The 15,065-nt window shown below is 41.9% G+C and overlaps 1 protein-coding gene across 1 annotated transcript in view; it reads right to left on the bottom strand.

Moving 5' to 3' along the window:
* The window catches only part of Uba2 (ubiquitin like modifier activating enzyme 2), a 53,505-nt gene extending 38,449 nt beyond the window's left edge, over positions 1–15,056 (bottom strand). The window contains exons 1-5 of the mRNA XM_023721448.1: positions 14,860–15,056; positions 12,108–12,191; positions 10,237–10,307; positions 8,661–8,725; positions 3,133–3,233 (exon numbers count right to left, since the gene is read on the bottom strand). Of these exons, the coding sequence (XP_023577216.1) occupies positions 3,133–3,233; positions 8,661–8,725; positions 10,237–10,307; positions 12,108–12,191; positions 14,860–14,997 (459 nt within the window). The 5' untranslated portion in view covers positions 14,998–15,056. The remainder of the gene's footprint in view (positions 1–3,132; positions 3,234–8,660; positions 8,726–10,236; positions 10,308–12,107; positions 12,192–14,859) is intronic.
* Positions 15,057–15,065: the final 9 nt, after the last annotated feature.

Below are 15,065 nucleotides of genomic sequence, written 5' to 3' on the forward strand. Positions count from 1 at the left end.
TTGAATGGGAAAGTAAAAGTTTACGTTTACTAAGTGCTATCTAGGTACATGGAAAATCCTAGATCTCACCAAACTTTACCTGACTGTTTTTGATGGTACTCTAGTTTCAAGTTAAATATATGGAATATAAACCCTGAAAGAAGACTATGAGTCCTTAATTTTTTAATACCATCTTTTTCAGCAGTTCTCAACATCCTTTGTTTTGCTTTAAACTGTTATTTAAGCACACCCTCCCTTTTGGAGGAGGGGAAGACAGGGACCCAGACTTGCTTTTAACTCACCAGGTAGCCCAACCTGGGCTCTAACTAGTACTCCTCTGGCCTCAGCCTCTCGCATCCTGGAGTTATAGGTGTGAACTACCAGCCTCAGCTTCTCAACAAATTATAACACAGTGTCTCAAAATCACACGTAAAAACCATTATCTTTCTAATAATGGTTAAAGTACCAACATCTGCAAATACTGCTGCAAGATTTCAGAGTTTGCTCCATCAGTTTGGTCATTTGTTTGGTTTTTTGGTACCAGGAATTGAACTCAGAACCTCACACTTGCCTGGCAGGTGCTGACACTCTACTAAGCTAAACCAATTACCAGTCCTCTCCACCATCTTGTGCCCCTGACCTTACTTTCTTGGGGATATCAACAGAGAAAGCAGTTCTATCTTACATCAGTGGAAAAAAGTACTCATTTGATCCTATCAACACATGTAAGGGCTCATCTAAATTTAATACATACTGACATGTACAAGGTAATTATTTCACAGATCAAATGAATCAAACAGCCAATTTTTTTTTTTCTTTTTTTGGGGTGGAACTGGGGATTGAACTCAGGCCCTTGCGCTTGCCAGGGAAGCGCTTATTCCACTGAGCCATCTCCCTGGCCCAAAGTTGTTTAGGTTTTTGGGGTTTTTTTGGCACTGGGGATTGAACTCAGGACCTTAGTGCTTATTCTACTGAGCTATCTCCCCAGCCCCAAACAGGCAGTTTTTACCATGGATAAACTGCCAAAAACTACTCAAAAAAATCCAGCAAATTTTAAGCATATTTTTATTTCTTTTGTCTTTTGTCTTATGCATCTTTTTTTTGGCAATTATTAATTTAATAGGTAATTAAGTGAACAAAATTATGCATCTTTTTAAAATAAGGTCATAAGGTTTTAAAATCTACACAATGATTCTTCAAATGCACTTGTAATACATAAATTCTTAAAGGACCTAAAAGAAAAAACGTCTCAACTACAAATAAATCACAATGTTGGAATTTTATAAAAAGGGGTTATGGGGGCCAGGGAGATGGCTCAGTGGAATAAGTGCTTCCCTGGCAAGCACAAGGGTCTGAGTTCAATCCCCAGTTCCGCAAAAAAAAAAAGGGGGGGGGTTATGAGTATACAGGCACTTGTCCTATATTCCTTAGTTTTAAATGTCGGAACAAAGCTGGGTGTGGTGGCTTTGTTCACCTATAAAACCACCACTTGAGGGTCAGGGAGATGGCTTAGTGGAATTAGCGCTTCCCTGGCAAGCGCAAGGCCCTGAGCTCAATCCCCGGTTCCGCAAAAAAAAAAAAAATTAGAGGCCTGGTTTACCAGAGATCAACCACAGCATGGCAGGTAGCCTTATGTTAAAAAGCAAGTTTATTATGCTTACCAATCTAAGGCAGTACTAGAGAATGAACCTATCACCTTCACACTGAGCTACATCCTAAGCCCTGTTTTATTCTGAAGCATGGTCTCACTTCATTGCCAGGTGAGGCTCAAATTTACAATCCTCTCCCCTCAACACTGCCCAGTGCTAAGCTTACACCCATGCACCACCATGCTCAAGGTTTTTGTTTGTTTTGTGGTGGGGGGGAAAGATAGCTCCGTAGGATAAGTGCTTGCCTGGCAAGCACATGGTCCTGAGTTCAATCCTCGGAACCACAAAATAAATAAATAAATAAACAAACAAACAAACACCTTATGCTGGGGGCCTGCCGGTTAGCTCAGTTGTTTAAGTGCCTGCTCGTGCAAACGCAGTCAGGAGCAGGATATCATGGTTCGATCCCCAGACCCGCCCTTAAGGCAGCTTGAGCCAAATCAAAAAAAAGAATTTTTTCAACTTTGCTAAATAACTCAGCAGATTAAAGTGCCCACAAGCGAGCCCAGGAGCCCAAGGTTAAATCACTGGGCCTGCCATGCAGGCCCCACCGGTAGGGCCAGCTGAGGCAGCAACTGAGACTGGGTGTGGTAGCGTGCCTGCAACCCAGCTCTTGGGAGGCTGTAAACAGGCAGATCACTGTGAGTCCATCTAGTAGCAAGACCCTGTAGACCCTTCCCTTAAAAGAAAAAAAAAAAAAAAAAAGACCTTATGCTTGCCAGGCAGGCACTTAAGCCAAGGAGCTATCTCCCCAGCCTGCATTCAGTTTTGGATTTTAACACTTAACAAATGAAACAAAGTATCACAGAGTCAAGAGATCTCTGCCCATAGTGTTTTGTTTTTATTTATTTTGGTACCAGGAATCAAACTCAAGACCTTGCACTAGCCAAGCTGGTGCTATGCTGTTGGGCTATATCCCAGCCCATGACCACAGTGTTTTAAGATACCTCTATAAGAGCATCCTAACTCTGCTGCCCAGGCAGGCAGGATGACACAAGGAATTGAACCCAGAGCCTCAAGTATATGATCCTAAATTTTATTTATTTTTATTTTTATTTTTTCTTTTCCAGAACCAGGGATTGAACTCAGGCCCTTGTGCTTGCCAGGGAAGCGCTTATTCCACTGAGGCATCTCCCCAGCCCCGATGATCCTAAATTTTATTTTACTTATTTATTTATTTACTTATTTTTTTGGTGGAACCGGAAAATGAACTCAGACCCTTGCACTTGCCAGGGAAGTGCTTTTTCCACTGAGCCATCTCCCCGGCCAATCCTAAATTTTATAAAGCATGAAAAATCTTCCTTTTACTGACCTGTTAACACCACAAAAATTTGGGCCGGGGAGATGGCTCAGTAGAGTAAGTGCTTCCCCGGCAAGTGCAAGGATCTGAGTTCAATCCCCAGTTCCTCCAAAAAAAAAAACAAAACCCCAACAACATTTACTTCTTTCTTCCATAAGGTCTCAAATAACTATTTGGAAAGTAAAAAATAAAAGTCTCCTTTACCTTTTTGATAGTAGTTACTTGTCCAAGATAACCAGCAGTCCCACTCTCAATGAGGGGAACATCAGCTGCCAGACACATCCGATTGACATGGTTTCGGGCAGCTGAAAGAAAATTACCAGTTAACAAGATTTTTAAAGCATAAATCATAAATCAGATTATCTTTAATTAAAACGAGATTTCTTGCTCTGTTTTTTTCTGAAGCAGGGTCTCACTATAAGTTCAGGCTGGCCTCTTAACTCAATGATCCTTTTGTCTCATCCTCCCAAGTGCTGGGATTTCCAGGCATATGCTGCTTTATCCAACCAAGTACAGACTACTGTAAGAGACACTGGACCCAATTTCAAGCATAAGAAATTTATTTCATGAAAACCACTCCTAAAATCAAAATCTTACTGTCTCTGGTGCTGGGGATCAACCTAGAACCTCATATACATGTTAGGCCAAGTGCTCTACATCCCCAATCCTAGAATTTTTTTTCTTTTGTATTTAGGACAGGGTCTACAAGGCCTCACTGCATGGATCGGACTGGTAGTGATCCTCCTGTTTACTGCCTCCCAAGTGCTGGGATTACAGGTCCGTACCACCATACCCAGTCTCAATCCCAGTCTCAGCACACCCTGGGGGTAGGGCCCACACCACACGCCTAGGGATTGAACTCCTGGCCCCTGTGTCTGCCTAAGCAGGCACTTTAATTCGCCAAGCTATTTGGCCAGACCTCCTAGAAAATACTTTTTTTTTGCAGAACTGGGGATTGAACTCAGGTCCTCAAGCGCTTATTCTACTGAGCCATCTACCTAGGCTTGAAAATAATTTTTAAACTCCAAAATTTCAAGGTGCTAGGGCAAGGAGTGTAGTCTACTTAGCGTGTTCAAGGTTCTGATTTCAATCCCTAGCATAAAAAAACAAAGGAATCTCAACCCACTACTTCTCTTTTCTATTGCCATACCTTGGCCAAAACAATACACTTCTTATCCTGCTACTATTCTACTATAATTATCATATAATACATGAAATTGTGGGGCTGGGGAGATAGCTCAGTGGTCTAAGCACCTGACTTGCAAGTGTAAGGTCCCAGGTTCAATCCCTGGTACATGCATACTGTGCCAGCCCAAAACCCAGTATAGAAGTGCACACCTATAATCCCAGTTCTACGGAGGCTGAAACAGGAGGATTACTACAAGTCCAAGCTGTATAGGGAGATCCTGTACCAAATTAAAATGCCCGTGTACCAAATTAAAAGAAAAAAAAAAGGAAGTGAATAAAAAATTTAGAATATCAGCCTGATACTATTAAGGAAGTTTAAAAAAAAATTTTTTTAAATGAGTAAGATTAGTCATTCAGAGCCCCATGTTGTGTTACATGCCTGTACTTCCAGTACTGTCTCAAAAAATAAATAAATAAAAATAAAAACTGAGCAGTGGGGCCAAAGAGGAAAGTGATCGATGATGTAGAGTGAGTCTAAGGAGAGTCACATGGAGAGAAAACATTCTCTCAGGCTTTCACAGAAAGCACGTTGGCCATGCAATGGCCGTGACTCATCCATATGGCTGACACTGACAAAGGTTCTACAATCTAAGGTACAGGATTGCAGGATAAATCCTGAGGGGATTTCACTGACCTTATCAAACCCAAAAGCTCCAACTCTTGTTGCATAGGTCCTGCTTTACCTTGGTCTTAACCATCCAGCAGAAAAGTATAAAAACGAAGTATAAGAAGTAAAGCCATGGTGTTATGTTGAGCCATAGGGGACTCAGGTCAACAATTTCTAACACTGCCAGTCAAGCGAAGACAGAATACTATTATGGGTTACTGGACTCTTTTAGAATATTTTGCTGAATTTACACACCTATAATATTTAAATGATAGAACTTAACAAAAAAGGGGATACAGATGAATGTCCATTTTGTATCTGTGTATTCAAAGTGGTTAGGATAGATATAAGGATATACATAGTTACATTCTCTTAATGAATAAAGGGATTTGTTCTAATGGTGTTTATAAATAGGATATCAAGTCCGAATCTTGTACAGCAATTAACCACTAGGAAAAATGTATGCAATGTGTTAACTATTGAAACTGTCCTACCAATTTGGTTTGAAACTGTCTATTTCTCAATAAAATTATGGGGGGAAAAAAAACTGAGCAGAATGCAGCTCCTTTAAGCAAAGGTCCTGGATTTATTCCCCAGTAATACCCCTCCTGCCTTGAAGTCATGTAGCTTTTCAATTTTTGTTGTTTCTTTTTTTTTTTTTCCCCCTCTCTTTCTCTTTCCTTTTCGTTGTTCTGGACAAAGTCTCACCATGCAATTCAGCCTGGCCATGAATTCACTATGCAGCCGAGGCTGGCCTGGAACTCAGACTGATCTTCTTGCCTCAGCTTCCTGAGTGCTCCAGATTATAGGCACGCATCACTACATCTGAGTGGCTCATTTTGGTTTTTGGGCGGTTTTTTTTGTGTGTGTGGAATTCAGGGCTAAACTCAGGCCCTGCAGACACTTATTCTACCAAGCTATCTCCCCAGCCCCTCAGTGTTATTTTTTTTTCTTTTTTTTTTAAATTTTTTTATTTTTTTTCTTTTCAAAGTTTTATTGATAAACATATAGCAATGAGACAGTTTCAAATCAAATCGAAAGTACATTTTCAACAAATAATACACTGCATATATTCTTCTTAGTGGTTAATTGCTGTACAAGACCCTCAGTGTTATTTTTAAACTAAAATTATTACAAACCTACTTGACAGAATTTTACATGAGAAAGTAATGACAAGCAATGAATATTACTAAAGTATTTTCACTGTCACATTCCACACAAATTTTATTGTTTTAAAAATGTATTAAAAAAATAAATAAAAAATAAAAATGTATTTAGGGGCCCAGGGATATGGCTCAGTGGAATAAGCACATTCCTGGCAAGTGCAAGGGCCTGAGTTCAATCCCCGGTTCCGACAAAAAAAAAAAGTATTTAGTACAGGGTCGACAGGGTCTCACTACACAGCCTGGACTTGTAGTGCTCCTCCTGTTTTCAGCCTCCCAAGCCTTGAGATTACAGGCAGGTGCCACCACGCCTGGACCTCCAGATAAATTTCTAAGTCACAGACTATACCAGTGGTGGTGAGCCTACAGCACACACCTCAGTGGGCATGCAAAGCCCTCTCTGCCAGCACATGAGCCAAGCTGCAGTAGTTCAGTAGTCCTGAACAACTGTGAAAAAAAACACACCAAATATAAACTTCTACCTTTCAATAAACAGCTGTATATGTCACTGAAAGCCGTGTTACTATGCTTTCCTTTAATGACAAAACATGTTCATGTGTAAATTGTTTTTTTCTAAGCTAACCCTTCAGTCCGCAGGTGTGTAAGCCACGTGCCCAGTATTTAGAGCATCTTCTTTAGTCCTGGCTGAGATGTGGGCACTCCTACCAAGTCAATCTATTTACACATGTGTGATCTGAAACAAACACCTCCAAACCACCAAACACATCAGACTTTTGTCACTTTAGAACATGGCTGTCCACCTTTCTGGCTGGCCTGGGCTACACTCAGTAAAGAGGAGAACTCCTCCTTAGTTGCAAATAACATATATAATATAGTTGATGTATGTAACTAAAAAAACTTCGTTTTTCCATTTTTACTTAACAATACTTACTCATTTTAGGTAGGGCCTCATTATTTGGTTCAGACAGACTTTGAACTCATTTATTTATTTATTTATTTATTTATTTATTTATTTATTTATTTTTTGCAGAACCGGGTATTGAACTCAGACCCTTGCGCTTGCCAGGGAAGCACTTATTCCACTGAGCCATCTCCCCAGTCCCCAGACTTTGAACTCTTAAGTGATCCGCCTGTCTGTTTCCCAAGTGCTAGGGTTACAGGCATGCACTACCATACCCAGCTTAATAATGATTTTTTTTTGGTGGAACCAGGAATTGAACTCAGGCCCTTACGCTTGCCAGGGAAGCGCTTATTCCACTGAGCCATGATTTTTTGCAGCGGGTAATTTGGTTAATTTTTATTAGTTTGCAGCACATAATGACTAAAGTACACATTTACCATAGGGGTTGGTGCATTTACACAACACACCTTCAATTCTTTCCCCCCATGTGCCTATCCCTAGACTACACAGTAAACTCAAAGCTGGCCTGAACTACATGATGAGACCCTAGCTTAAAAAAAAAAAAAAAAAACCTGTCTTCAGAGGCACACATATATGAGCATCAACTGGAATACAATTAACAATTGTCGGGGCCGGAGAGATGGCTCAGTGGAATAAGTGCTTCCCTGGCAAGCGTACGCAAGGGCCTGAGTTCAATCCCCAGTTCTCCGAAAAAAAAAAAAAAAATTGTCATTGTGTGTTCACTGTCAAGTCACACAAGCATATGCAGCATCTAATACACGAGGATTCTGATGCATGATATATGACAGGCAACGGAGGAGAGTTAGCAGTGCACTCTGCACTCCCTGACACAGCATTTCACTATTCTCTATTATACAGTCCATGCTTGAGCACCCATCAATTTAGTCAAGAAAAACACTGCCAGGCAGGCACGCAACTGTAATCTGAGCACTCTGGGAGACTGAGGCAGGTTACAGATCCCATGTTTGAGCTCACCCTGGACTATAGAGCATGTGGAGGGGGTTGGGGGGAGGCAGAGGATGGGGTTGTAGCTCAGTGTGAAGACCCTGGGATCAATTCCCTAGAACAGGAAGAAAAAAAAAAAGCTAGCAATTACATAGTAATGTCAAAAGTATACAATCTTGCAGAACCACAATAAAGTCATTCAGGGCCACGTACAGTCACCTGATTTAGAACTTTTAACTTCTCCTTCATTCATACCTTCAGGGAGAAGGTCAAAGCACGGGAGCTATTTTTTTTTTAATCTGTTTTTTTTGGCAGAGCCAGGGATTGAACTCAGGCCCTTGCACTTGCCAGGGAAGCGCTTACTCCACTGAGGCATCTCCCTGGGCACCCCTCTTTTTTTTAACAAAAGGGTCTATAGGGTGTTCAGGGTCTCACTACTAGATCAGACTTGTAGTAATCCACCTGTTTACAGTCTCCCAAGAGCTGGGATTACAGGTGCACTCAACCACACCCAGTCTCAATTGTTGTCTCAGTGTACCCTGAGGGCAGGATGGGCATGGGAGGCCCAGAGATTGAGCCCCTGGTACCTGTGCCTACTCGCAGGCGCTTTAATCCACTGAGCTATTGGCTGGCCCTCCAGGGTAGTATTGAACTCAAAATGTAGCCCAGGCTGGTCTCCAACTCATGGCAGTTCTCCTGCCTCAGCGACCTGAGTGTTGGGATCAGAGGCCTGTGCAACACACCTGGCATGGTGCCTGTATTTCTGCCTAGAAAAAAATCAGTTCTAGATAAATCTTCAATCAACTGGCAAGCTTTAAACATGCTCTTATTTGCCTTTATGTCTTTCAATTTCTAACTCAAATAGTTTTACAGCAATACTAAAATTTTAAAAGTTTTGATATGAGAAAGGGGAAATGCTGAGCTTAAAGTATTGAAATAATCTTACCTCTGTTATCTAATGCATTCATAACCAATATAAACTGTCGAAAAAATTCCACATTATAGTCAGGGCTACAAAGCAAAACAAAAAGGTTACCAAATTGTCCTTATACAGGATATTCACAGTATAATGATGTGTTCTTAAAAATCACAAAAATAACTATTAGGGGTACATACACACAGTGAGGTCTGACTTTTTCCAAACAAGAGCAAATTTCAAAGAAATTATTTCTTTCTCATTTCCTCTTTGGCCAGCTATTAGGACACAAGAACAAGATCTCAAACTGGCAGAAAGATGGCATGATCTCACTAGTCCCTCCAGGCCTTCTCAGGGCAGCAAGTGCCTGGGAACACACAAAGAACACATTCCCAGGATCAATGTGGCCTACAGCTTTACCTCGCATGGTCAGGATTAGGCAGGGTTCAGGCCCCTAGGGTCTCTGCTTTTAGCAGTAATGGGAAAGTAACACAGAGTAAGAGGGTTACAGGGCCACAGGCAGGTCTGGAGAACAAACAATCAGAATAAAAAATAAGTTGGAGATAAAAATGCCCTGAGAAAGTATAAGACTTTTTCTAATTCTAGTACAGCAAATGCTAAGAACTATTTTTAATAGTGCTCCTTTTAATAGTAATGTTCTTGTAAGCTAGGGAACAACTATAGATAATGGGTAATTTAGGGACTAGTGCTAGATGGTTCTGGAGTAGAGCACTTAACTAAAACCCTAGGTTTAATCTCTGTCACTAGGGGAGAAAATGCACAATTCTTTTGTTTCAACACCACCGAAATCATTTATTTATTTTTACAGAGACAAGTGTACCCCAAGCAACATGGTGGAACACATCTGTAATCCAAGCACTCTGGGTTGCTATGATAGAAGGTATCATCTCAAATTCAAGGCCAGCCTGGGCAACTTAACAAGAATAATAAGTCTAAAAGTGAGAAAATGGGCTGGGAGGCAGCTTAGCATCAAGGCCCTGGGTTTAATTCTGGGGGTGGGGACTGGGGTGGTCTGTCACTACCCAAAGACAATTCCCAGTGTCAAATTACAGAAGCCAGAGTCAAAATAAATGAATCATTTTGGAAGGGAATTTTTTAAGCTAAAATCAATCAGAATAAAATATATTTGGACATTTGAATCATATACAGGAACAGTTTAAAATACCTTCTTAATGTGGAACAAGAATATAGTATTTGCTTCTGTTTCTAAGCAACTCGTTTATGAAAAACATTAAAATATCTCAGCACTTATTTAAATCATTCAAATATACATGAACTGGTTAAAAAGACTGCAACCTAACTTATGTGAACACAATCACATTGTAATTATTCTATAAAACAATCTTTTTTAAAATGCAGAATGATTTTGGGCTTATACTTTGGTTTTGTTTTTTTTTTTTTTTTTTTTTTTGGCGGAACCGGGGATTGAACTCAGGCCCTTACGCTTGTCAGAAAGTGCTTATTCCAGTAAGCCATCACCCCGGCCCCTTGGGTTTATACTTTGGCTACTAAAAATACCTTATGATTCAAAAGTTTAATTAAAATTTCACAGCAAACACAACTATTCAAAATAATAATAACATACTTCATGATGCTGTCATGATAAGCTACAATATTAGCTTTCGGGTAAAACTGCAGTACACTTTCTTTGGCAACCTGGAAAAATAAACAATAGTAAAATTAATGTAACATTTGTATGTAAAATCTACTTCTAATAGTACATAAACACATCTCACTTATTCAGTAAACATGTAAAAATACTAAAAATATACAAAAATGTAATGAAATTTCATTAAGATTAAACTACATATATATTTATAAAATAACAATACCCTCAACCCAACCACATATAACAGATGCATTGCTATATGAAAATTAAACTAAAAATAGTGAAACATACCACCATAGGTGTGTGCCTATATTCCCAACTACTCACAAGGCTGGAGCAGAAAGGGCAAAAGCTCAAGGCCAGTCCTGGCAATTTAGTAAAATCTTATTTCAAAAATAAAAAGAGGGCTGGTGAGATGGCTCAGTGGTCTAAAGCACCTACTTAGAACAAGCTAAGCTAAGCAAAGCACAGGGACCACGGTTCAATCTCCCAGCACCACATGCCAGCCAGCCCCGCCCCCTGGTGGGCTGAGCTGGCCACACACACACAAAATAAATAAATATTAAAAAAATAAATAGGGGCTGGAGAGATGGCTCAGTGGTCTAAAGCACCTACTTGAAACAAGCTTGGCAAAGCATAGGGACCTCGGTTCGATCCTCCAGCACCACAGGCCAGCCAGCCCCGCCCCCTGGTGGGCTGAGCTGGCCACACACACACACACACAATAAATAAATGTAATAAATAAAAATAAATAAATATTTAAAAAAATAAATAAATAAATAAATAAAATAAAATAAAAAGAGCCTGTTTTCCCAGTGCTTGGGAGGCTGAATATAGGAGGATCACTACAATCATTATGGAGTAAGACCCTGTAGACCCTGAACTAAAGAAAGAAAGAAAAAAAGCAAACAAGCAAGCAGGAATTGGTGGCCCAGACTCGTAATCCAGGTACTTCAAAGATTCAATATCAGGGCCAATCTGTACTACAAAGTGAGTTTAAATCAGCCTGGATTGCACAGTAAAACCATGTCTCAAAAAAAAAAAAAAAAAGGAGAGGGAGGGCTGGAGGGTGCTGGTAAGATTGTACCTGGATAGTTTAATGGTAAGCGTGTCCTGCAGACTCCCAGCACCACCAATACACAAATACCAAAATAAAAGTACGATACAAGGCACAATAGCTAGTGTCATTCATTCACTTAACAGGAGCCTGAGCAAGACAGTAATTACAAAACCAAGTAACTCTGATTGCAAACCATGAGGATCCACGTTGTTACAGAGGACCTGACTATTTCTAAAATGATAATAAGTGAAGTACTCTGGACAAAAGAGACAAAATATTTTTTAAAATGGGAGAAACAAGTGGGAGCCAGACAAAATGGCTAGTAATAGGCAAAGGGAAAGATGCTGTGAGACCCCCCACAAATCATCCAGAAGGGGTGGTACACGCCTGTAATCCTAGCATTCAGGGGGCCAAGGCAGGAGGGTCACTGAGTTCCAGGCCGGTCTGGAATATGCCAAAAACAAAGCCCAAAACATGAAGGGTGAAGCTTCTCAGAGATATTACCCTCAATGGAGTGTAGGCTCCTCCTAAGTAAACCATCACCGTTTTAAAAACAAAAGCCACACAACAATCACCACAATTACAGACTCAGGTAAATGACTTCTATTTTTTTGTAAGCCAAAAATGCAGAGCTCTGTCCTTCAGTCCTTTAATGTATCCTTTACTCTTTAACAATCTTTCATCTGAGTTTGCACCCCTTTTTTCTCACAGAAGAGGCAAAATTTATTTTGCTATCCAACTAAAACATACATCAAGGGATTATAGTAACAGTATAAGAAATACTCACTTGTGCCTTTGATCTTCCAACATGTTTCTTTTGAAATAAAAACTGTCTGTTGAGGTTGCTGACATCAATAGTATCCAGATCAATCTATAAAAGCATAAATCCCAGATAAAGTACAAAAATTCTGTTTTGTTTGAACAGCACTGTCCTCAGCATCCAGAACCTTTAACTTTTTTTTTTTTTTTCTTCTGACAGGGTTTCACCATGTAGTTCTGCTGGCCTTGAACTCACTATGTAGCCTAGGCTGGCCGCACACTAGCAGTGATCTTCTTGCCTCAATCTGCCTGAGTACTGGATTATAAGAATGTCACCATGCCCAACTGGAACTTCTGATAGTTGTATTAGCAAATAAAATATACGGATCAGTCAGACAAAATTTGTTAAACTCTGATAAAAACAATATGTGAATAGAATTAAGATAGTATCAAAGACATCTTATAAAAAATACATTTAAGCAGGCGCAGGGGTTCAATCCTTGGGGCATGCTGAGTCGGCAACTGAGACTGGGTGTGGTGGCATGCACACCTGTGATCCCAGCTCTTGGGAGGCTGTAAACAGGCAGACCACACAAGTCTGATCTAGTAGTGAGACCATGAACACTCTGTTGTCTTCTCTAAAATACAAAAAAAAAAAAAAAAAAAAGAAAAGAAAAGAAATTTAAAGGGCCAGAGAGATAGCGCAGAGGTCTGCAAGGCAAGTGCAGGACTCAGGTTTGATCCCTGATACCACATGCCCTGCTGGGCCAGCACAAGGTGGCCACCCAAACTGGGAGTGGTGGCACATCCCAGCACCTGCAAGGATGAGACAGGATGATCATCATTAATTCCAGGAAAACCTGCACTACACAGAGTTTAAGGTCAGTGTCAACTACATAGTGTGAGCCTATCTCAAAAATAAAAGCTCTTTTTTAAAAAAGGGGGTGGGGGTGGGAGATAATTAGATGGAATAAGCATCTGCTTAGGCAAACAGCAGGGACTGTGGTTCCTCACCAGTGCCGGCCTGCCCCAGGGGCACGTTTGGAACTATTATTTCTCCTGGTGGCATGTTGAGCAGGGCACCAACACCAGGTGTAGTGGCACACACCTGTAATCCCAGCACTGGGGAGACTAAAAACAGGAGGATCATTATGAGTCTGAGCTGTGCACTGAGACCCTGTACAAAATGCATTTAAAAAAAAACTTTTAATCACACCTGTAATCCCAGCTTCTAAGGCTGAAGCAGAACTACTCCAAATTCTAGACTAGCCTGGGGAGTTCAGTGACACTGTCTCAAAATAAAATATGGAAGGGGCCAGTAGCCCCACATAAAGGCACATACCTGTGAACCCAGCACTCAGGATGCCAAACCAGCCTAAACTACAGTGCTGAGGGCAGGGAGTGGGTTTCAATCACCACTACCACAAAAATTAAATAAAATCAACAAAAATAATTTAGAAAGTATAACCCTTTATTTCTCAGGTGCTTAACCTCACTAACTCATCTATTACAAAACAGTTCTCTTAACATGTATCAGCAATTATCAGCACATTAAGACGTCTGACAGAGAATTGGACAGGACAGGACATGAAGGTTAGCCAGAAAGAATGTGTAAATGCTTTCCATCCAGTCATTCATTAGTTCAGTTTGCCACCTTTATTTTTTTCATTCCGTGTTTACAATACACACTTAGATACCAGGCGTGGTGGCACACGCCTGCACTCGGATCGGATCGTTGATAGTTCCAAGCCAGCCTTAGCTACAAAGAGCTCAAAGCCGGCCTGAATTGCATAGTGAGACCCTGTCTCAAAAAAACAAACAAAAAAGTTACTTTAAACTCACCAAATGTGCTTTAAAAAATACTTCAAACTCAAACTCACACACCTAAGTTTCAACCAACATCCTTAGACCTTTTATTTTAAAAGTGATTTAAAATTACAGTGGCTTTCTTCATGTTATGTTTAAAGACGGAGTCTCGCTATGCAGTTGAGGCTGGCCTTGGAATCTCCGCGATCGCCCTGCCTCGGCCTCCGAAATGTACAGCTATGTGCCACCACGCCCGGCGCTGGCATTGTCAACAATGCAAAAAATAAAAATCCTAACGGTTTTAACGAAGTAAGCTACCACCCGGCAGAGAAGAGCGCGAATCCAACAGTTCTGCCACTCGGTTCGTGACCCAGGGTAAGTTTCTAAACCTCATTGCATCTCACTTCCCTCATCTGTTAAAAATAAAATGGAATGAAAATGTTTGCACCCATAAAGTGGCGGTTAAGACTGTAACAGTTAATGGCGTACATCGCTCGGAACAAGCGCTCAGACGTGTTGGTTACTAACTCCACCGTTCAAAGAGCTGGGTAATTACTGAACTGGGGAAACCTCCGAATTTAAGGCGCAACATCCGCGAGGGATTCAAACAATCACCTCCCACATCCCACTGCAGCTGCGAAACAGTTTTGAAGTAAAAAATACAAACAAAAACACGAAGCCTCCCGCACGCCCAACAGGCGCCACGAACTGGCGGGGTCCCGGGCGCGGGAGGCGACCCTGCGCGCCGCAGGGCGCTCGGAGGACCCCGGCCGCGGCCTGTAGGGGTCCTGGGGTCCGCAGGCCGGCCGGGCGGGGCGGCCCTACCCCGTAACAATTCCCTCTCCGCCCGCCGCCGCGACCCCGGGCTTCGCGGGCCGCGCCCGCCCCGCAACTCCCGCTCTGAACTCCGGGCCGCAAGCCCCCCGACTCCAGCACCTCAGCCCGCCATTCAGCAGCGCGCGTCTGGCCCTCACCAGATCGATGTGGGAGAAGCCGGTGAGCACGAGGTTCTTCAGGAGTTCACAGCCGATGCCACCCGCGCCCACTACCAGCACCCGGCCCCCGGCCACGGCCTCGGCTAGCTCCCGGGGCAGCCCCCGTGACAGAGCCATGGCGGGACTTCCACGAGCGGCGGCGGAGGCGGAGGCGGGAGAACTGAGCCGCGGGCGGAAGCGGGTGG

Source organism: Octodon degus, unplaced genomic scaffold, assembly GCF_000260255.1.
Source record: "Octodon degus isolate 3935 unplaced genomic scaffold, OctDeg1.0 scaffold00083, whole genome shotgun sequence".
Classification (NCBI taxonomy): Eukaryota; Metazoa; Chordata; class Mammalia; order Rodentia; family Octodontidae; genus Octodon; species Octodon degus.